Here is a 23,917-nt window from a genome sequence, read left to right on the forward strand (position 1 = left end):
CCTTCCAACCCAAACTATTCTGATTCTATAAGTCTATGAACGGGCTCTTGGTTCATTAAGGGAGGGACCATACTTTCCCATAGGCTTGTCTGGGGCTTAGTTCGACTGTGGACGTGGATGGATCCTATCCTGGTCCTTGTACTTATACAAATACTAGTACTAAAGAACTATAGGCAGTGCCAAGCATAGTGCTACCGTGAAAAGCAGCACACACCTAAAAGAAAAAGAAATATAGGAACCTGATCTCTCCTCCATGCAAGCCAACAGGCAAGGGTGCAGAGGCAGGCAGCTGCAGAGCTGCCCTGGCTTCTAGCTGCTAACAGGATTTAGACTGTTTTAACAATGACCAAATGTTCTTCCAACTCCCACTGCGAATGACCAAGTGAAAGCAAAAGCAACTTGTGAAGCAGCTCCAGCTCTTTCCTCCATTCCCTGACTAGCTGCATGGAGTGTGGGCTGGCTTGTGCAGGCAGCCTGGGGACAGCTCTGCCCCGACGCCTACGCGGGATGACCCAGCAGTTCTCAGTGGGGTTGGCTGGGCTTCAGTTGTGGCTGTCGTTTCCTATTTGGCTGTTAAAATAAAGCTTTCTGCTCTACAGACTTGTCATTGTGGCTTTTGCGTGAATCAGACATAATTTATAGAAGGCTGTCTGGGTCTCTAAGGGGGACAGAGCCAAGGCTACTCTCCACTTTCAGTTCCCGCAGGGGATGGCCAGCATATGTCCGTACAAGCTCATTCCAGGCCATGGCTCTGACTCTTCCCTCTCAAGTGAAATGTCTGGCTGTTTTTAACCATGTGTGCAAAACTAAGGTCCAGTACGGATAAATGAGTTTACCTGAAACACAAATAAGGAGCCCTAGGGCTCCATGCTCAGCTGTCCCACTAGAGGTAGAAGCACTTACTACCCCTGTGAGGACCGTACCCAAGCAGAGTACTTGAGCTAAAACCCATCCCTGGAGTTGGGCAGTCAGTCTCCCTGAAGGTTCAGAGACTAACACAGGGTCCCTGTCTAGCAGAGGAGCAGCCCCCTCCTCTGTTAGCGTTGGCCCTCCACAGCAGTTGGGGAGTTCATTCCAGGGGTGTCCCTGCATTCTTTAGCTGGTCGGATGGCCATCAGCTTCTTGTGCTTCTTGCCAATCAGCTGATGAGCATGATGTCTTCTGTGACTTACTGAATCAGCTGTTTTCCAGCAGCTACAGCTGGAGCTGCTAATACCATCCCCACCCTCCTCTTACCTAAGCCTCAAGCAAATGCTGCCGCTGAGTGCTGTGGCCATCGCGGTTTACTTAAGTAACTTTTGTATTCACCACATCTCTATAAAACTTTGAGATTTTTACTCTCCCAGTACCCATGAGAGAGAGGGGACAATGCTGCCTTTCTTCTGTTACATTCGGAAAAGTTGTGCTCAGAGGTATGAAGTAACTTGGTTGAGGACACATGGATAATTTGCAGAAGAACTGGAAATGGAGCCTTCAGGTTCACAGTGCCCTTACTGTAAATACAACTATGCCCTGTCTTTCTGAGTGAGAAGTAGCTCATTAAGACAGAAGGATAAACCTACACCCACCTTGCTGTGTGAGACCCAAACTGGTCTTGGTTTTCCCAGAGTCCGTGTTCCACCACTCTCCTGGCTGGTCCCTGACTGGTCTGTACCTGGTCTGCTTCTTCCTGAAGCTCTGAGAGCTCAGTTACCTACTTTTACTTGGGTCCAGCTTTTATTTCTGGTTCCTTCATACAGTATGTGTGTGCTTGCTGCAACAGACACTGCCCTGTAGGTTCTGACTGTGCTGCCAAGGATTTAAAGAGGGTACAAGTAAGTAGGCATCTCTTGAAAGTGCCTGTTAACTCCCGAATTTTCTTAAACTATTTGAAAAGCTCCAGACCGATGTGAGGAGATGCTCCCCTGATGTCTCTTCCGCATGTGCGCTTTCAGAAATGAAACCTGTGCATTGGAAAGACCTACCTGGAACAGAGTGTTTGGTCCTTGCAGCCTGGCAGGACTCAGAGGAGCAACAGGACTGAGGCTGCTCCAGAAATGAATGCTAGACAGCAGCGGGCTTGGGGTCAACAATAATCCATTTGGGGTCTGCAAGACAAAAAAACACCCCACGATGCATGCCTCAGGAGTTACAGCTCCATACAGTAGTCACAACTCCTCAAGTCTTACATTTCACCTACTGGCTCTTTTTCCTAGTGAATTCAGACATACAGCATGCCAAGTATACCAGCAGGCAGCAACTGTCCATCCGGCCCTGCATCCTGTCTCCCCAGTGGTCAATACTGGATACCTGCACATTTAATATTCCTTCATATGCAAACCGATTTCATTTCTATTGTTTATTTAAACCACGCTCATGCAACTGTATAAAATACCATGCGTGCCCCAATGTCTGTAAACACAGCCTAGTCTCCTTCAGAATAATTTTTTACCTTTTGAAGGGCAGCAATTGCTTGAACTGACTGCAGCTTTTGAAGCATTAATGCAATTGCGTGTGGAGCCAAAAGAGCCGCTGCCGGCCTTTGAAGTTTACTCTTCTGATGGCGCCTGTTCAAAATGGAAGAAGTTTCAAGAAACTGGCAGTGCACAGGCTGACGCAGCGAGAGGCAGGTGTATGGGTTGGGTGCCCAGAGGGACGGCAGAAAGCACAGCTAATTGTTTGAAAAGAACCAAAATAGCAAGAACTAAGAATCCAATGCTTTTCCCAACTTGGAGGTGGCTCCTTCCAGTGCCATGGTGCACAAGGATTGACAGGAATGCTCTGAGCACTTCTAAAGCACAATTGGAGGGGAGGTAGAGTTAAAGCACATGCAAATCTCCATTCAAAGGAAGAATCACATGAATTATTCTGTACCTAGAGTAACATCTTTCCAAAAGATGTTTCCAAAAAAGAACATGAAAGTGATGTGACAATTTTGAACAAAGTATTTGGCATAATGAGTTAATCTCACCAATAGTCTTGATGCCAATTACCAAAATCAGTCCTATTTAGCAAAGCACTTAATGGAATTTGCAAAGTGCACACTTAGCAAGTAAGTACGTATTTTGCTGTGTAGGACAAGTGCCTCAGTGCTCTGCTGAACTTCAGTTTGTCCGGAGTTTAAAATATGTAAGGAGAAGAGAGAAGATAAGGAGTATCTCCCCCTAGTAACAAGCACGTCATGCATTCTGGTACCTGCTAGCTTCCCACCAGGCCAGAAATATAAACTCCCACATACGGCAATTGCAACCAGGAGTGTCACTTAACAACTGCTTACACCACAGGCCGTCACATCCCGTTGCCAGGACTCTGTGGTAAGCAGGCTCTGAAAGGAAGGTACCACAGGTCATGTGGATTTTCGAGTATGACGGACATATTATTTGCAAAGCAGTGCCTGAGGGATTGGCTGTGGTGTTCGAGGCTCTGTGCAAATGCACAGGAATACAGACCTGCTCTGACGTGCTTGCACTGGAGTTCACAACAGGGTCAAACAATTAGTTTAATACCAGCAGAAGAGATGGGAGAGACAAGGAGCAGCAAACATTAAGGTCCTCCCAGTGATTCTGTCCCAAGGTGTCTGAAAGGCTGTTTAATACAAAGAGCTTGTCTGCTCTTGAAGGAGACGATTTCTCTAAGGAATCTCAAAAGAAGCAGGGTTCATGGAGAAATGCAAAGGGAAAGGACACTGCCATCTCCCTTGTGCTGAAGAAGGTGGATCAGAAACACCAAACCCCGTGGAAGAAACCACAGTTATGTCCCAAGGAGTAATAAACACGTGGTATTGCTGGGAAAGCAACAGGTGTTCATGCAGTGAAACAGCAGGTATGGTGGTCACGGGAGTACCAACGAGGTCAGGGTTTGGATATATTTGGGTAACAACAAAAGGGGCAAAGAGTGGGTGGAGGCCTGGCAAGAAGAAAACTTCTGTCTTGATCCCATCAAGTGACAGCTCTTGTCAAGACATCTGAGAAAAAATACTTGACAAGCAGGCACTTGTGAACGGCTCCTTCACAAACACCCTCTTCCCAGGACCACAGTGCTTTCATGGGGCAGGAAAACAGCATTACCGGTGAGAGCACCTTTCCTGTGTCGCATTACAAGCTGGTGCTCCACGGGCAGGCGGCTATTGACGGAGATTTACGAGACTGACAAAGAACACACCGAATTAGGTCAGGACAAATACTCAGAGATCTACTTATGGAAGAGCCTACTAACCTTAAAACCAAAGATGTAAGCAGCAAGACCCAACAACATTCGACTAAGGACACAGTATTGTGCCAACTGTACTAAGAGCTCCAATGAGCTACGCCTCGGTTCTTTATTTTTTCTCTAAGAAGCTGCAGATATCCAGAACTGAAAATACAGTTCTTGAGAGGATCTTTTGAAAATAATGAAGAAAACTCGGAGCTGTTTATTCCTACCTAGATACAGCCAGAGCAAGTCTTCAGAGAGAGAGGAGATTTGAAAGTGAGCTGTCCTCCATTCATCTCTGGAAGCATGTTAACATCCCTAACAACAGTGCTAAGCAAAAGCTCATGTCCTCTGATGATCAGAGCACTAATGTCTGCAAGTTCTGCCAGAGCCAAGAGCCAGCCAAATCTGTTAATATTTAATGCAAAAAGAGCACAGGGCCTCCCAGGCTTGTTCTCAGTATCGCCATCAGCCAAGCATCAAAACCACCAGAGGAAACGTAAGTGTAAACAACACCACAGCACAGGCTATCCTTAAATTACACACGGAAATTGATGTGTCACTTCATTTTCTGCCCTCATGCAGCTGTACATCTGGTATTAGATGTGGCACCCAGTGGGAAGTTCCTACTTAAAAAACGTCATTATAATCTAAGAAGAGGAACAGTTTAAATAGAAATAATTCATTGTACAGAGAGGATTACGTTAAGCAACGATGCTCATGGCTCCTGACTTCATTGACAAAGAATGCATGTAAGTACAATCTTTCTTGTCACTTCTAGCTGTCAGATAATGGACAAGTGCTGTCACACGTCCATTACTTCCCAGGCCATTAGGCACGTGCTGGAGCCTGGACGGTGTATGTGGATACAATACAGACCATGCCCACGCTGGCTGCAGGCACACTACTTTGTTGGTGAGGAAACAGCATGTTGTAAATGTTACAAATGCTAAAGTAGAGGCCTGAAGAAAAACAATGAGTCAAAATTATATATCCACATTGGCCAAGGGAGAGCCAAAAAATAACAAGCATAAGTAATCTGTTAAAGAAGCAAGTACTGAACAAAATCTAAATATCTCTCTTTAGAGCTAACCAAATAGAAAGCTGACATTTCTCTACCCACGTATGGTACCGTATGCACTGACATCTTCAAACCCATTTTTCTATTCTGAAATTGGTTGTGCATATCACGTGCCCTTTCACAGGGCTCCACCCAAGGATATTCGTCGTGACTGGCAGGTACAATGGAGAGCCATCTGAAATACCCTCTCAGGCAGCAGGACCTTCTCTGAACCTACATCACTCCTGGAGCAGGAACTGGTGTCTGACATCCTGTTCTGCACCTGCCCCATGGCAGCAGGTGTCTACCACTGGTTTCTGATAAATCAGAGATCACTTGAGATATGATGCATGCTCCTCCTAGGATAATGGGATGAACTGCAGATTTCCAGCCTAAATTATGGCTTTAGTTATTTTGCATTGTAGTATTACAGTTACCTGAACACAGTTGTGATATAGTTTTTATTTTATATTCACTAGGTCAAGTATTTAGGATGCAGGGTGCTTCTTATTCACACTAGAAATAGAAGGCTAAAAGAGAGGAAAAAAGCTGTGTTGCTGTATAGCCAAAAGTTTAAATAAATGGACCCAGGAACTACCCTACACGGGTGCCATCTGCCTCTTCTGTGATCGGATAACCTGTAAAAAAAGATTTGTAATGGCATTAAGTTGGATAACAGTCATCACAGCCTTAGCTAGCCATCCTGCTAAAGGAGGGCCACAATCATCCACCTAATTCCCTTCTACGTCTTTCAGGGGCAGTAAGTATACCAGTTTATAGATGAATGAGAAAATTAAATGTTCAAAGAAATAATTAGAAAATGAGGAAAGAAATCTCTGTTCATACGGAGTTTTGGGGCAGCAGTAGATTAAAGCGAACTTGTAATAACTCATGCTGTCATTGTGTCTGGTTGGCGTTTGATATGATTTATTTGTCAGATTTGCTCCCTACAAGCAAAATACTTACTGTGGTTATACCACAGTTAGAGGTTGTAAGAGTCTGTCAACGCACCTCAATTTTGGTTTGCCACACTTCTATTCTTCCTGCCAAACATAACTTCATTTAAAGGCTTTACGATGTCAAAAATGACAGATAATGGCCCACAAAATCCTCTTTCTTTGCGACACAACTTCATATCTCGGTGACTTACAGGTGTGTTTGAACTGCAATGGCTTTGCACGAACTTGTTCTGCAGCCAGCTGAAAAGCTCAATAACAGCAAGTGCTGTGCTGGCCGAGAGCACTTGCCAACACTCTCACCTCTGCCAGGCCTTCGTGCCGTGCAGGCACACAACGCTGCCCGCAGCCAGCTCAAAGACCTCTAACACCTGGCTGCACTGCAGGCATCATCCGTGCAAAACCTCTTCAAACAGGGAAGAGGTAAGGGGATTCTGGATACAGTGTAGAAATAAATGACTAGACAGCCCGAAATAAATCAGAGCTTGTAACACATACCTTTTTATTTATTTATTTACTGTTCAGTTTGTTTCATTCAATGCTAGTATTTGCATCAACTTTTATTTTGGGGCAGGGGGGAGGGTGTTACGGGGTGTTCCCCATTGGGATAATTTTACTCTTGGATTTTTTTGTCTAAATTTGCAATGGTAGCGTAAGACAAAACTCACTGATGAACACACCAGGTCATTATCTACATGATTTTCCTCTTCTTCTCTGAACTGCTAGATTTTTTTCATAGACTTGCTTGAAAATGAGAACTCGCCATTGACATCACCATGAATATGTGATTAAAAAGAACAAGATAACCTACTGGTTATTCAGTAGGTCTGTGCTGAAAGGAAGCTCTGGCAAGTACTCTTGTGGATCTGTAAAACTTTGGAAATCAAAACTGGCTTAAGAGCCTTGTCTTAGAAACCACTTAATTTGCCCCGTATTCAAAAACTAACAAAAAGGCTACACTGTTTGAATGGATACAACATCTAGTAGAGGAATCTAACCAAGCATCCCACAATGCACGTGCTCAAGTCATGACCTACAAAACCCCTGTGTTTTTCTTGTTGGCTTTTTCCTGCTTGTTTTGTAGACTTGGAAGCTGGTTTGAACTGATAAGCGATTCACTCATGTTAACTAACGGCTGCCCATCTCGTTATCCTTCCAGGCAGTCTGTGAACTGTGATGGCTTTTCCCACGCTCACGAAGGAACCCCAGGAGGAACCTACTTTCCACCCTTTGTTCAGACCTCTGCTTCGCTTCCCCTCTTCCCCATGTGTTTCTTTTTCCATCAGATGATGACAGACCCATAGAGCTAACATTCTTGGCCACACAGAGGGAATACCTGATTAAAGCAAGAGTACAGGAGATAGGCAGGTCTTACCTGTGCAGTGAAGAAAGCTGGAGTCAGGGATCCCGAAGGAAGCGCGGGGCTGTTGAGGGCGATGGAACCGATGTCAGTGCTGGAGAGAACCATAGGTGGGGCGGAGATTTCCAAGCCTTTGGGTTTTTTAGCCTTTGGGGGAAGAGATGGAGATTTTGCTTTGGAGCCTGAGGAGAGGTTCAGAGGCTCAAGGGAATCTGAGTCGTGGCAACTGGACTCAAGGAAGAGGCTCCTGTGTTCTGCAGGGAGGGGTGAGGTGGGAGACAGAGACGGTGACCTGGAGGAAGATGATGATGGAGATGAAATGCTGGCACTGTTGGGTAGCATTAAGGAAGATATTTTAGCTGAGACTGATGAGCTGAGAAAAGCAGAGGCAGCTGCTGTTTCGGAAGTGGAAGGCAACGACACCATGGGCCTCATAACTTGTTTGTCTGTTTTGTTTGTCACAAATCTTATAACAGTCCGAACTTCTTCGACTGGTGTGTTTCCTTCTGACTTCTCCTCCACTTTTTCTGTTTTGATTGGCTTGTAAGGATCTGGCTGGTTCTGCAGAGAGTTGATAGTGAAAGAAGAGTACAGGCCAGAGTGGATATATTCATTACGGCTTGTGCTTTTCAGTGCTGACAAGCTGTGCTTGTGCTGATCTCTGCTCTCGGAAGGCATCTTACAGTCGCTGTCCTGCAGCAAAAGACTCTCTCTGCTGATTTCCACAGCATGTGGATCCATTTTTAAAATCTCAGGAAAGGAGACAAACTTGTACACAAATTTTTGTCCGATCACTTTCTTGATGATGTTCTGCAAATGCAAAAGCAGATGCTAGAAAGATCAGCATTTTAGAGGCACCGAGTACAGCAAACGTAAGGGGGTTCACAAGGGTAGGGGGGGCACTGCTCCCTCCTCAAGCTGACCAGGTCATTTCAGTGGGGCTCCTAACGCTGCTCACCCTTGGCTCATTCCCATACCTCTGCTCAGCCAGGGAGATCACCCCCTGCTCCTCATGGTGCCTAACAAAATCATCATTACTAGGTGATAAAGACCTACTGGTGGGCTGTTTTCCTCCCACTTCTTCTGAAGGAAGCTTGGGAATATTTTCTTTCCAGTAAAAACAATTCCGCCGCCTTGCAGATTCGAGCCATGCCACCATTTGTGTTTCACAAAGGCAAACTCCTTCATTTATGCCTCCCAAAATTGACACCGACTACCCTGAGTATGAAATATTCTCAGAATGTCTGCAAGGGACAAAACCACCTCAGCCTCTCCGCTCCAGTCATTTACCCTCTCTTCCTGACCGCTGCAGAAGGATTGACCTAGGCTGACGGTGACTGTCCTTCTTTCAACAGTCGTGAACTATGTCTGTTACAAATGCAGTCACTTGCATGGGTTGGAAAAGTACCTGCGTCCTGCTGTATCCCCTGTGCTATCTCCAGGTAGGCTCAGGATGCTCACTGGTGCAGGCAGAAGGTTTTCATCAGCCTAAACTGGCTATTGAAATTAATTATTGAAAAAAATCCCCAACCTCTCAAAGGTTTGTAGAACTATTTTTTTTTCTTCATATTTGCCATAAGAAAAGTGTCCCCTTTATGGAAAGAACTGATTCCCTTTGAAATTGAAATCTTTCCTGAGGGTCCCATTTCCAGTCCTAGCTCTCTTACTGCAAACCCAGGCATGCTGCCTTCTCTAACACAATGTGCAGTATCCCCAAGGATGTGATGTGAGCTCCTCCACAGAGGCACTTTATGGCACCAGATGCTGGCCTAGCCTAGAAAAAGGACCGGAACATTTACCACCCTAAGCCAAGTGCTGTGGTGGAAGACAAGAAGCAATACTTCCTGACATTTCCATAGTGATTTCTCTCTGCTTGAAGCCCCTGGTGGAGAGTTTGTCTTTAAGTCACCTCTGAAAAACCCTTTCCAAGAAGCTTCCCTTTAGTGCAGCACATGTCTGCTGCACCTCCAGCTGATACTCTGCAAACAGATATTTGCTTTGCTGTACATATGGGAATGTAAATATTTACAATATTCCTAAAAATCCAATTTGTTTTTCATTCTACCACAGATTCTGAGACTAGTAGAGGAACCATTTGTTAATTGATTAAAATGAAAAAAAAAAAAAAAAAAGAAAGAAAAAGGAATAGAAACATCATTCCTATTTACATAGGGACAGTACCTAGTGCTGGGTGTTTGCAGTGCCCGCACTACACCTTTTTTTGTCACAAAAGCAAGGCTCATTTTGGGAAAGAAGAGTCCGCACTTGAGTATCGGAACCTCTTCTGTCTTTCAGCTGAGCTACTGCACTCTGTAATTCATCTATCTGAATGCCCTGGCATTTCATTCAGGCACCTTCTTGAGTACAAAACTAAACCTACAAAGAGCCCTGGAATGTAGCTTTGCTTCACAGGTCAGGAGCTGTGGCACAAATGGAGAAAGTTGTTTCCCAAGTTGATAACAGGGATCTGTAGCAAGGAGGAGAATTAAATTCAGCAAGCTCAAACTAAAGGCACAAAACTGCTCTCTTCTGTGCCGAACCATACACACATCTACCCACCTGGTGGGATCCTGGAATGCCTATTTTTGCCCTCCAAAAGTTCAGGACATATAGTTAGCCCACAGGATCTCAGTCTGCATGAGCTTTAATTCCCATGGCTTTGGGCTTGGCCTAGATTTTTTTTTTTTTGTGCTAATTAGGTGAAATGTTGGATGGACACACTTTTTCTCCACTCTCAGTATCACATTCTTCTTGAAAAAGGCAAAACCTCCAAACTACTCATAAAAAGAAACACAACTGAATTTTGTTTTCTTTTTTTAATATGTATTTTTAAATTTAAAATAATACCTCCCCTCTGCTCCTGGCAGCTTTGAGTTATTGTTACATCAAGCACTGACAACTGAGATCCTACTTGGAAAATGTGACTCCCAGCAGAAAAAGATTAAATGTATCTAAAGGTGGCACTTTTACACTGGTGCAGGCTTGAAACAGGGGAACATTGCTATAAAAAGCAATCTAACAGGCTGGTGAGTTTATACTTCCTCTATTATTATTAAATATAGTTATATTTTAAGAAGGTCTCTAAGTGCGGCTCTTCTGACTCCGTAAGCCTGCAGCAAAGGCTCACTTAACGATGGCTGGAGATGAAAAGGATTCAAGTGCAGATCCCTCAAGCACTTCACAGGCTTCTCTTAAATGTGGAGCCTGAGGAAATCTCCATCAACGTGTAAGAGAAAATAAGGACGCAAATTAATTAAGTGCCTCCAAAATGCCACTGACTTTTCTAAATTTTTTTGACAAAAAATTGAAGTGAAGGTAAAAAGCAGCTTATTTTTACCGTCACCTCAGTGATCTGTCAGAATCATTCCAAGCTGTGAATGATGGTTTAAGCCACAGAAGACAGTGACAGGCATCATGACAAGCAGGAGTTTTCCACCCTCAGTTTGAAAGGGCAAGGAAGGCTTCCTTATATTAAGGACTGCATTTGCAGGGACACTAGACCACTTGCTTGGTAGCAGGACAGTAAGTATCTGTGCACATTTAGCCCTTTTTTTTTTTGCTGCTTGAATTTTCTAGGTAAAATCCCTCGTGAGCAGGCTTGCAATGAGTGCTAGTGGCAGCCGGCCAGGGCTGCAGGGAGCTCCGGGGCTGCGGTGCTGGGGAAGGCGACTGCTGGGCCGGTGCAGCTGCTGGGGAGGAGAACTGGGCAACCAGGCCAGGAGCAGGGGCTCCAGGCCAACAGCTTAAAAAAAAAAAAAAATCTTATCAAGAGACAGCACACACTGACATTTAGAAAGAGGGAGGGAGCTGGGAATGCCCCTCTTCTGTTGGCTTCTTGACTGTTCCTCACTTGAACACTTTACACTTCCCCTACTCTGTCCTCAGTCTATAAAGCAGTGACTACAGCAAACGTGACCACCCCCCATTGCAAAGTGCTTTGAAAGCTGTCGATACAAACTTGGTCCAGCACTGCCTGATGTCTGCTCTAGCACATCAGCCATGTTAGGGAGCTCAGGCTTATCCACACCACATCACTTCAGAAACTCACTTTATGAGCACCTTCAAAACCAGCCTTACGCAAGTGCTCTGAATCACCAGCTGGAGGGATGGGTCTCTCCCCCTGTCCTCCTTCACAGACCAGCTGGCTGAGGTAGATGCCAAAGGCTCAGTGGCCTGGTTCCCCCTGCAGCTTAAACCAGGCTATAACGTGGTTGGGGTTTTTTTGTGTGAACTATGCATATGCACTACTACTTTTGGAAGCCCTCCCAAAATACACAGAAGCTGTTTGCCCATCTCAACAGCACATGACCTTTGGGTTTCTTTCCACTTTTTTCTTTCCTCCCAGAAATTTTCCTGTGCATTGGTGCAATTCAGACTTTGTTGCTTCTATCATGTGTTCATGTTTTATTTTCATCAGCTCTGACTCTTACTCCCTCTTTGAGCCATTTAGAGCTAAGGTGTAACTATACTACTAGTGTGACACAAGGATTTTGGTGGCTTGGCTCAAACCAGTTAGCTAGCAAGTTTGCTGGCTGCAAGAGCCACTCGGCAGACTGAGATGGGAAATGGGACTCAGTTCCTAGTTGAACTTCAGACTAATGAGAGGCCTCAGGGGCAGGAAGACCAGATTGGGACTTTTTTCCTCCTCCCAGGAAGTAACCTGTAATCAGGGTGCCTGAGATCTCAAAATTTATGGCAGAACAGGATGAACTTGTCTGTAGGTACTAATTGTCCCTGCTTGGGGAAGAAGGAGAAGGATCAGAGCAGTAGCTGCTGCACTTAACTGCCATTTGGATGTGTTGCAAGTTCCCTGGCTCCAAGAGTATCGAGGGATGCAACACGTACACTTAGGCTACGAATTCCTCACAGGACTCTATGAGGAGGGAGCCGGGCTGCCTCCAGCTGTTGGGAACCCTACCCAGAGAGAGGGTTGTTCACACTCCAATGTCTGAAGTACGTAAGCTGGCAGAAGGTACCTGTGGCTGCATGGTTTGCTCCAAAAAACAGGGCGCGTGTCCATATCAGCGTGTGCAGGCAGGCAGATTCTGTTAACATCACACTTTATGCACTTACGCTTATTATACTGTGTGTAGAGAAGCTAGATTTTGTGAAATTTTTGATGGAGGCACAGGTGTTACTATATCGTGCACCTGTACTGACCTTTGGAAGCACAAGACTCTCATTTAGCTGGATTTCAGTCTTTCCTCACCCACCTCCATCTGGAAGGCAAAGGCCATTCCCCTGGCTGGCACCTTTGGCCAGGTTCTGTGCTCCCTCTGCTGCAGTTCACTGGGCATCCTTTTCCTCTCACATCACACATGAACTATTTGTCACTCCTTTGGGGGGGGGAGGTTCTTGGGTTTTCTCCTCTACCGATCACCTCCTACTGAGTATCAAATTCTTTACTCCCATCTTTCCATAAGGACAGCACTCAATAACCACTTTTATGCCATTTCAGACAAGCACTTTCTTGACTTCCACTCATCACTCTTGAAAGAAGCTCCTTCCAATTCTCTATGAATCTATTTTCTAATGCTCCTTCAACTATTTCCTTATAACATCTCTTACCTGTACCACTACAAAACGTATAGCTGGTACTCTAGCACCATCATACCGCTATTGTTTCATTGTAATATTCTATTTCCCCTGAGGTAAATCAAGAGAAGACCTTTCCAAAAGTAAAATAATAGTTTCCATTATCACTTTATATCCTGAAGTTCTATAAGCAGACCAACCAAGCGACCCTCTTCCCAAAACAATTCTTCCATGCTGCCACCCATACTTGGGCATTAAAAATAGGAACTAGTAACCAGGCTACTGGGTCTGACCTGTTATGGGAGGGGAGGGAATGCCATGGGCATCTCTGAATCCTAAAAGCACCTGAGAAGCTCTGTCCCCTGCACTGCAACAAGCACAAAGAAGCCCATATTATTTATATACTATACATCATACTGGCAACCCATCTAAACAAGCGGGCAGCCATTAACTGAAACTAAAATGATTTATTCTGTCTTTAGAAGACAGATTGAATAGCACTCACTGAGTAAAGCGCAGGGCCACATACTGTTCAGAGAGGATGCAAAAATATTGAATAGCTGCTCATCGCAACAGTATGTGACTGTAATTAAAGATGCAGCATAACTCATGCAAACATTAAGGTTACCCAGGGAACTGTGATTCTTGCATTTCCTAACTTCTGAGGGCTTGACTTCCACAACTGCTACATCCTAGTAATGTCGGTATCCGCATGTAATTTCCTGGATTTGCCCTGCTTCCCTCAAAAAAAATCCTCATGGGGAAAACTCACTAGCTTCCCCCTTGTGGTGTTCATCTTGAAATATTCATGGGGACCTTTTGTAGTCCTGAAATCTCTAGAGACTTCCAAAAGGTATCTGTCATTATAGCTATCAAAAAAAGAAAGTAACTGGGCAACTTCAACAAAAAGAAACCTACTAATCCTACTTATAAAGGTATTTTAGTTCTACACATCAAGCTAAAGTGCTCTGCGTGGGAATAGATGTGAAGGGTTTCCTTGCCTAAAAGCATTACAAGAGATTTCTGACCGGCAGAAGTGTGTGACATGATGGACATGCTGCTCAAGCTGCAGGTAAAGAGAGTGCAGGATGCCTTCCCTCAGCGCTATCTGTCATCTGTTCTGCTGCTCTGTTGAGGCAACAGGGGAAATGCATTAAATAAAAAAGGGGGAGGGGAATTTGGATTACAAACAAAACAGGAAATGGAAAGTCTTCAGATTATCTACAAACCTTCAGCAACCAGAATCATGGTACCAAATTACAATCAAGACATGCCACACTCTACATTTCCTGGGGTGCTTTATATGTGAATTTAACATAAATCTACCCATCAGCCTCAACGGCACGTCATGCTTGCTTTCAAATCCAGGCTAAGGAACTTTTCCTAATTGTGTTATTTTTCTCCAGTACTGGAATTAATTTACTTTTAAGTTCAGATGAATCAGATGATGAATTTTAACAAGCCAGTGTTCCCCCCAAGCAAAATGGCAGAGCTCATAAACGTCCATTTATCCCGTGATCAGTTTTTATTTCTCCATGGTGAATAATTTCAAAGACAAACCATGAAGCAGTAGCTCAGTTAGTGTCAGCTGTATGCAGTAGCAGCAGAGAAGGCCCATCACATGTGCCACCATAATTTCTAAAAAATCACTGCTCTTTGCTTCAAACTCACATGCTGCCAGATCATCTGGGTTATAGGTAGTGAAGTCCCTGTTGATAATTCCACAACCCAAATGAAGTCTTGTCCAGAGTTCTGCCTCTTGCCTTTCCTGCTGCCACTCCCCAGCCTGTGGCACAGTGTTTATCCCATTTGCTCAGTGTGCATCCCATTTGCCCCAGCACATCCAGCTGCCAACACATGCATGACTGCCAACAGCAAGAGAGGGGACAAGGATCTCAGAAGGCTCCTTAAGTAGCCTCAGGGTCTAGACTGCTCTGCACTCTCCTAATAATCTGCCTTTCTCCACTGCCTGGGATCCAACGGGACACAACACACTATACCCACACAGAGAGTGAGAAGCTCCCACTGTTTTCTGCTAAAGGAGTTACTCCTTCAATTTAAATAGCAATAGCCGTGGGTTTGGTTTGGGGTTCAAATCCTGACCACAACATATGGGGAAGAAAGGGCTTATCCTTTTTTCCATCTAGGAGCTATGACCTCCACTGGGCTGCAGCACTCCGGAAAAAACGGCCAAAATCCTTGTGCCTCACCTAGATAAAATTTGCAGACAGAAGAGAGCACACAGTCCAAGAAAGCAGCTGTAAGAACAGCAAGGAATCACCTCAGCCAGAGTCCTGGTGAAGAAACCGTACAGTCACTCCTCTGGCAGATGCGAGCAGAGACAAAACAGATGACAAAGGTGTGTGTGTGTGTTGCGGGGCAGGGGGCAACTGAAAACAGTACAACGGTAAAAAAAAAGGTTAAGGGACTTAAAGAAGAAAGGGAGCCTCAAGTAAGGAGCCATTATACTCCATTGATTTGAAGAGATCAGAGAGATCTCAAAGGACAAGTGCTATAAATATCTCATCCCTTGTTTTTAAGCAATGTCTGTTCAGCCACTAACTGTATTTGGGCTCTGCCTGGATATGCTGTTCATTCACCAGTAGGCACTCTGTCTCCATTGATCCCAGTCAAGTTTATAATCAGAGAGGTTGGAGTCATATAATGAAGTGAGTTTTCCCATGCTGAGCAGAAGCTTTTTTAGCATGTAGTGAAGGGGAACAGCCGCTGCACTGTCCTCTCTGAATCCTTTTGTGCCTTCTCAGTCAGGCCACCTTTGAAATGCGTTAAGTGGAAGAATCTGACTTCTAGCGGACAAAATACTAAAAACATTTCATTACAGAACTTACAGCTCTAAATCTGAAACTAAAAAATCCTTGCAGGAGAAGGAGTCCTTTCAGATTCCGATGTGAGTAATGAAAAGTCTGATCATCAAATTGTGCACAGTTAATTTACAGTCAACATGGTTTTTGACTGCTGTGCTAGACTGGCTGCATAGCGCCCAGCCCCACTGTGCCCTTCAAGAATTACTGCACTACAAATAATACATGAAAACAGTACTCTGAGCTCAGTTCAGCAACAATATCTAGTTTCCTCTGCCTTGTGCAGGCAGCAAACATGCCATAACTGTGTTGAACATTGGTGTTACTCACTGCATAATCTCATCTCTCTGCCTTTTCTGAAAATCAAAATGAGAACAGACCACTAAGCATGGCTATGAAGTTTTCATTTTTAATATACAAAATCTGTAACAGTCCTTCTTTTTAATATTTAATCTTCAAGAATACAGGAAACAGTAAAACCTACCAATTTAGACATATTATTAAAAAATATCCATTTAAGGGAAACTAATCCTGAAAAGATTTAATATTAATTAGTAAAAACAATATTATGTTCATCCAAAAAAGTCTGGAGAAACAATTTGGAAACTCCTTGAATTTGCTGGAGCCTAAAATTGAGAAAGATGAATATGCAAGATATTTTAGCACCTCCGTATTTGTGTTCTACAATTTTTTACTTCTAGTGTCTTCACACATCTGAGAGATTCCCCTCAAATATCTTTCTGTTACAGCTATCTAATACATATCCTGGTTACTCCCTGTTCTCATTTTTGCATTCTCTGTTGTACTGTTGCCACCTTGCTTCATGCTGAAGAATAAGACCAAGGACTAAATGTCAAAGTGAAGGACGGTTTCACGAGAGTGACAGTGATCTTATGAATTCCCAGTATACCACAGAAATTTTATTTTCAGCGGTGCTAGCTACCAGTAACCTCTACTGACCTCTTCTAGATTGTGGGCGTGCTCCTGATGTCTGAAAATCAGAAGCAAATTGAGTGATCTAAATAATTCCAAATTACTATGTTCAATATGTTACTATTTCAGATTTCAGTTTTAAATAAAGAGGTTGAAAGTGGAACTCTCAACAGCCAAGAGCTCTGCACTAAGTGTATGCCTACTCTATCTGCCTGCAACCAGCTTCTGAGAGCGCACAAATAACCACAGCTTGCCAGCTATAAGGTTGCTGCCTAAACTGTGCTGACTCCTTGGGTCTTATTAGTTCTATCAAATCTCAACACATGTATCCATGAAGGAGGGGCAAAATTCAGTAGGTCCTGCAAGGGCAGAAAAACTGGATGAAGAAACCTCTACCAAAGCCCATGTTCCACTATTTTGACTTGAGATACCCAGAAGATACGTTCCCAAGTGAGAGTAAATTTAACATTCTACAGCAAATACAGTCTTCATCTGAGATGAGCTCGGCATGAGACTATTACCTTGACAAATAGACCCAAACATATCCCTGCTCTGACACTCACCATCTGACCAGCTGCTTTTCCCTCTGTTTGCTACTCTTATTCTGCACTTTCATCCAGTAAGACATCACGTTAGTGCTCTCTGATATATATATTGCTGCTAATTAAATGATAGCAACATATAATCTAGACTACTGTTGAAGCTAACGCAGATTTTGTCCTAAAATGACGTAGTGGAAAATTTTCAAACTCTTAGAAACACTGAGCATTAACAAAGGAATAGTTACAGTGAGATGCTGCTGAGGTAATACTGCACTGTCGTAATTGTAGAAGTGTTTCAGAGTTGTATTTCCACGTAATAAATGAGGACCCAATACAGTTGTAGAAAAGATTTACCAGAAAGCTCAGGCAAGACTAGCTAAAACACTGGCCGATAGGATCTGTGCTCCAAAAGATGTGTCCCATGAAAACTGTGAAAACTCAACCCTGCCCTCTATGCTGTTGGGTTGGTTGTTTGTCTTTTCCTTGTTCTGACATAGGTGATACCTGCTGGTAAAGCTGCCACTCTGCCTGCTGCATCACAGTACCACTGCTTTCTACCACCTCCCTGCATTCCAGAAGATCCTATGCAGGCTGTAATAATCAAACAGTTCTCCGTTATCAACAGTTATTTTATTGTTGTCAAAAGCTACAGAAAATATTGGGTAGCCAAATGAATAAACACATGAAAGCATTAGTCAGTGTAAACCTAGGTCAAAACCTCCCCTCCTCAGGAAATGGGATGTGCAGTGTTTTCTTGCGCATCTTTTAGCTGCCCTCTTACCTCCACTGTGATTGCCTTCAATACTGTTGCCTGTTGTAAAAACTAGTTAGAGGAACTTTTGAATAGCTTCCACATAGAAGTGAAATATTAAACAATAGTGTTTCTATTTTCTTAGTCTGCACGAGAATAACAAAATTTACCTTGTCATAATAGTATCTGAGCGCTCGGCTCAGCTTGTCATAATTCATATTAGTTTTGTTTTTTCTGAGTCCCCACAGCTTAGCCACTTCTTCTGCCTTGAGTAGCTTGAATTCGCCATCATTAGACGTCCAGCAAATCAGGTGCTCATGTTTCTGGTCTAGCAGCAACTGCAAAAGGAACTGCCACAGTGTGATTGCACTCTCCATACCTACAAGGGACAAAGGAGAGCAACAGTGTGAAAAACATTTGGGAGCAGGTGTTCCACCCAATGCTCATTTCAGTAATAAGCTCTGTGTAGGAGTCATCCTACGTAACTGAGCAAAGGAATCTACTATATCAGTTACAACCAAACATCCACAAGACCTACAGGTCTTGCACTCCCATTTCAGTATTTTTTCCACTGCTATTTTCTGAAGGGACACATAAAATAGAGGAAGTATTTAGAAAAGCATTGCCTGCATAGTTCACATGGTACCAGGTCATCTCCAGTTGGTGTCTTCAATTCAATGCATGCAACCACCCTTCAAAGGAACATGGCGGGGGGGGAAAAGGACTTGATGTAACTATACACTGAAATGAGCCGAAAAACTGCTGTTTGCTGTCGTGAGAAGTATACCGAACTTCTTCAGATATGTCACTGTGAAGAAGGGGAGGAAAAGGGCAGACCAGAGCAGTTGCCTTTGGTTAGAGGACCAGAAACCACACACTTTCCCACTCCCACCACACACACCTGCCTTCCCAGTGTCATACGCCTTTGTCTATTTTGTTTCTTCCAGGGCCTGAAATGGCTTTTGCTGCTTCTGTTTCCCAATTCAAGTAGCTCAAAAGATATTATCTATTTTGCAGAAATGCTGAAAGTTCAGTACACTTAAGCTCAGTAAAGTAAGTGATGTTTACCCTGAACCTTTCTCTGACAGGGATCTTTCCTTTCATTATCATACGGACAACTGAGAACTAGGAATATTTTTAACAGTTCCTGAGTCTCACTTTTAAGGTTGTTTGAATATTTTTTCTCTGCTAAAGGTTGTTTGAATATTTTTTTTCTCTGCTAACTGCCTGTGCTACTGAGCCCTCCCAGAATAAACCTTTTTTTCAGGCACTGCAATAGAAGGATAAACTTAAGAATGACTATATTCCAACTCAGCACAGGCTTATACACAACTTAAAACTTGGGAGCGTTACCACTGAAGACAACACATTATTGTAATGAAGATATAGCTAAGATTGACCTTTTAAACTACAGAACTACAAAATGAGATTTTCCCCCACTTTCAACTGCCTTAGCATGTTAACACTGTATCAAATCATTTTTTCTTGGCCTCTTCTGATACTTAATTTGGACATGTTATGTCCAACTAATGCAGATTTAAAGATGCCAGTATTACTGGGTTAACTGACTGCAGTGCTAATGGGGCTAATTATTACCTGACTTACCTTTGTATTTGTAACAACGGCTATTTTTGTCTTTATCTAAACAAACTCACGATTTTTAACTTCCTTGCTCATTTTGTTTCCTAATATATTACCGTTTGTGTCCTAACCGATCACACGGCCAGAATATGCCAGGCTTACCGCCTGGCGTTTCCCTTGGTGCGTTGACCACAAGAGGGCACAAGACTTCCAACTATCTACCGCATGGACGCGTACAGCCGGCGGCTGAGGGAAGGTTTGCCTCCTCAAGTCTGCCCCAGCGCTAAGGAAATCATGTTGCGCAAGTTTCAGTAGTATAAAGGAAAAGGAATTGCATCAGCTTCAGTAGTGTAAAAGCAAGTTAAAGATACTAGAGAATGTTGTCAATAGTTTCACAGAAAAACGGAATTTGGAGCTCTATTTTGGTCCAAACGATTCCTAAGTACGCTGGCCAAACAGGGGTTTGCCGAATTAACAATGGTTTTATTATCCCTGCAAGAGCCTCATTTCTCTAATTAACTGAGAATCCAGTCTGAATGACAAGGACAAAAATATCTATCCCTGACACCCAGCTGTGTAACACAGGAACTACATAGCACCTTCAAGAGACAGCAGAGGCTCCCAGGACTGTTAGGTATCCTTGAAACGGAACTGCCTACATGGATGATTTGGCACTTTCAAAGGTTTGCATTTGCTTCATTGCATTTTTTATCACTTTATACAAGCCCTTTTCCACATAGTGTAAGGCAAGAAAAAATGTATAGCTAGAATTAAATATACCTGAAAGTTATATACTTGCTTTACAGTCTTTAAAAGTTCCTTTAAACTACACTATCTGTGCAAGTATTAACATCCTTAATGGACTATTTATCTATAACATCATAGCTAGTAAAGTATCCCTATTAATCTGGCATCATATATACATACTTTTTAATTAATATTTATAAATTTTGCAACTTACTTCACTGAACATGTGTAGGTATATACAGCCATATTACTTTAAAATAATCTTAGTTTCTGTACAACTTGTATTATACAGCGATACTCTGCATAATTTCAGCTTGTATCATACAAGTCTTCCCAAGAAGAACTCACAAACAGAACTCTTCTTGCTCCAGAAAACTAGAAGTAAGTGATAAATATCTTTCTTCAAAATTGTATTAAAATGTGTACAGCTGTCCCATGCTACAAAGACCTGTCAGTAGAACTTCAGCTGAGGAAATTAAAGATGGAAGAGAGTTATAGAAGCACCAATGCAAACTCCACCATCATGCCATTAGCCAAAACAGTACAGTATTTCAGAGATGCAATTCTCTCATCCAGACCTTAAATTACATCTTCCTTCAGATCATCAGCAATCATGCCTCTTCAGAGAGTTTAGGTGGAACTGAACTCGCAGTGAAGCGCATTTTGCTGCAGTCTCCTCCATCCCCATTCACCTCTGCCCAAGATCACTTACAGGGTAACCTACAGCTAACATTGCACTACACTTTCCATTATGAACCTGTTTTCTGATGCCTATCATTTGTAAAATGTAAACAGTTTTGGATTCCATTTTATCTACTGAGTGTGGGCCTCGTGGTGACTCAGCCATAGGCGTAATGTAGAACGCATGAACAGTGCAAGCCTGGGTGAGAACATCCTACAGGAGTACCCACTCCACATTCTTTGTCCCCTTGACTAAGGAGAGGTGACTTCCATCAGGTCATTATGAAAAAGGTGGCAGTAACCTTTTATAAAGTGGTTCAGTTCTTGGTGATCAGTTCTTCAACCAGCTGAGATACACACGTAATCCCTGGGGGGTGCTTCAGGTGCTGGATCCAGGGCAGATGGCTGTGGTGCAATTAGATTTAGGCAGCTCCTCACCACCCTGCTTGCCTTATCATCAACTCTCCAAGTGCATAGCTCTGAACAAGCTTTATAAAGGACCTGCGCACCTCAGAATTCAGCATCCATGCGCTTAACTGGTACGTGCACAAATCTTCTACTGGATATGACCCAAGTCTGCCCATACAGAAATGAGATTAAAACAGCTCAATACTGCATTGTACTCCAACCCTCCATCTGCCCCGAAGTTCCTATATAAAGTTTCTCATATTGCTTGTATAACAGCTGTACATATGATTCCTACATTAGGCAAATTATGCAAATTACATTTTCAACTGATCATTAATTGTATGGTCCTTTTCTTCTAAGCACCCAACTTGAGGCATTCAGGTCTGAGTTGCACTGAATATCCACAGCTGTAGCTACCTTTAACAGAAGCTTTGTGCTCAGCATATATGGTGATGTAAAATCTTAAATACCTTGAATTCAGTAAACTGGTATTAATCTTTGCATCTCGTTTCCATTCTCTAAAATGTGATTTGCAGGGGAATAGTAAAAATCTAAGATCCTGCAGTGACAGGATTTTTAAACCGATGCAAAGTATTTCATTTCCAATCAGGTCAACAGAAGTATTAAGCTGCCTTTCTCTATGGGCACCATTTTGGGGTTCCACAAAGTATTAACTATCCTCTTGGGAGGACAACGTGGCCACACAGTGTACTAAGCCTTAACTTGTGCCTCATTTGAGTGGTGGAGCAGAAGAATCACATGACAGATGTATTACAAGACATGTAATTTAACCAAAAATGTGCTACCTGTATTAAAAGTTATTATAAATTATGATCGGGAGGAGTCGGAAACCTTCAGAAAACATTGTATTTATGTATTTTCTAATCCTTTTGAATTTTTACTGACTCAAAGAGAATTCAGTGTCTTGCCTTAATTTGACAGAAATGGGTGTTAGGATGTGGTCACTTCCTACAAGGCATATATTTCACATTTCATTCAACTCTTTATTAATATTAAATAGTAATAATAAATATTCCTGTTACTTCTGTGCTCAGTACAGGATTTGAATGCTGGGCAATAAATAATACATGGAACCACATACTGAATTACATACATTAGAAGAAAAATAGTTTTAAAAAATCTCATTTAGATAGTGACATCCATCTATGGTACAGAACGAGACTGGCAACCTATGTAAGAAACATATTCTGTGTCATGGAAAGCCTAATCAAAATTCATATAGACAAAAGAATAATTTTTTTTTTCATCCATTAACTTTAGCACATGTGGTTTTGCCATCTCACCATTTTTAAAATATTTATACAATGCATTTGACAGTCAAAGATATTTTCTAAGCCATGAAACAAAATTTGCTAGGTTGACTTGACCTAAATAGCCGAGTAATTTTACTTTGTGATCAGTTCCACTACCGCTGATGCAAATAATCACTGGCATAGCTAGAAGGAATTATACTTGGAAATGCTGTGTTAGACAGCAAAAGGGTATTTCAGGACCGAGTTTTCTGAAAGTCCATTTCTCAGGCAGCTGTGACAGGTAACCACACTAACACCCTCTGCATCACCAATTTACATTCTTTCAAATGTGTGCTCCCCATACAAAGCCTACCAGCCGCATGATCAGTGTGATACAATGTGATCTCCACACATCAAATTTTAAGTTCAGGACTGATGCAGGAGCAAGGCAACTCAGAATATCTGTGCTGATAATACCGCCCCTATTCATTTCAACCAAATTAAAGGACTAACGGAAATGCCTAAACTTGGAGCAGCAGCAAGGTCACTCTCTCCCTGAAGAGAATAATAGAGAAGGACAGACGTGTCCATGGGGCAAAGCATCCCATCTAAGAGATGATTTTCCTATAAAGGGGGTGCCCAAATTCCTCACTTAGGTGAGGGGCCCAAATGCCAAACACTGGCTCTCCCCTTAGTGTATGGAGACTGACTTCTACGAGCATGAGCAAGCATTATGGAAACATTATGCAAGTTACACTAGAAATGGTTAAGACATACGAATACACATGCTGATGAGCTGCATTACCCTTTTTTTTTGACCAAGACAATACATAAAAAATTCCATATGACAAAATGTCAGTAAAGTGGCATTAAGGTCCAAAAAAAAAGGCATTAACCTGCTGGGCAAAATAAAACAAGTCATCTTAAATCCAGGCAGTAGAAAACCAGGAGGCTCAGAGACAAAGCTAGCTAAATAAAAAGCTCAGTATCAGAAAGATTTATGACATGAACTGTGAGATAAGTAGGATACTCTTTGGGGCATTAAGTTTTATAGGACTTTTGCATAGGAAAAGCTAGAAGAAAAAGGCAGAAAGCTGGAAAGCAGCTCTGTAGCATTC

General features: G+C 42.9%; 1 protein-coding gene across 1 annotated transcript; it reads right to left on the reverse strand.

Moving 5' to 3' along the window:
• Positions 1–1,964: 1,964 nt before the first annotated feature.
• Positions 1,965–18,506, reverse strand: ELK3 (ELK3, ETS-domain protein (SRF accessory protein 2); the record flags this gene model as incomplete). The annotated part of the gene is made up of 3 exons (XM_009587889.1): positions 18,300–18,506; positions 7,562–8,356; positions 1,965–2,087 (listed from the first exon to the last, which is right to left on the reverse strand). Coding segments are annotated over exons 1-3 (1,125 nt in total), but the record flags the coding sequence as incomplete, so codon positions are not given.
• Between the last annotated feature and the right edge of the window lie 5,411 nt (positions 18,507–23,917).

The sequence above is a fragment of the Fulmarus glacialis genome, unplaced genomic scaffold (assembly GCF_000690835.1).
Source record: "Fulmarus glacialis isolate BGI_N327 unplaced genomic scaffold, ASM69083v1 scaffold14721, whole genome shotgun sequence".
NCBI classification, from domain to species: Eukaryota; Metazoa; Chordata; class Aves; order Procellariiformes; family Procellariidae; genus Fulmarus; species Fulmarus glacialis.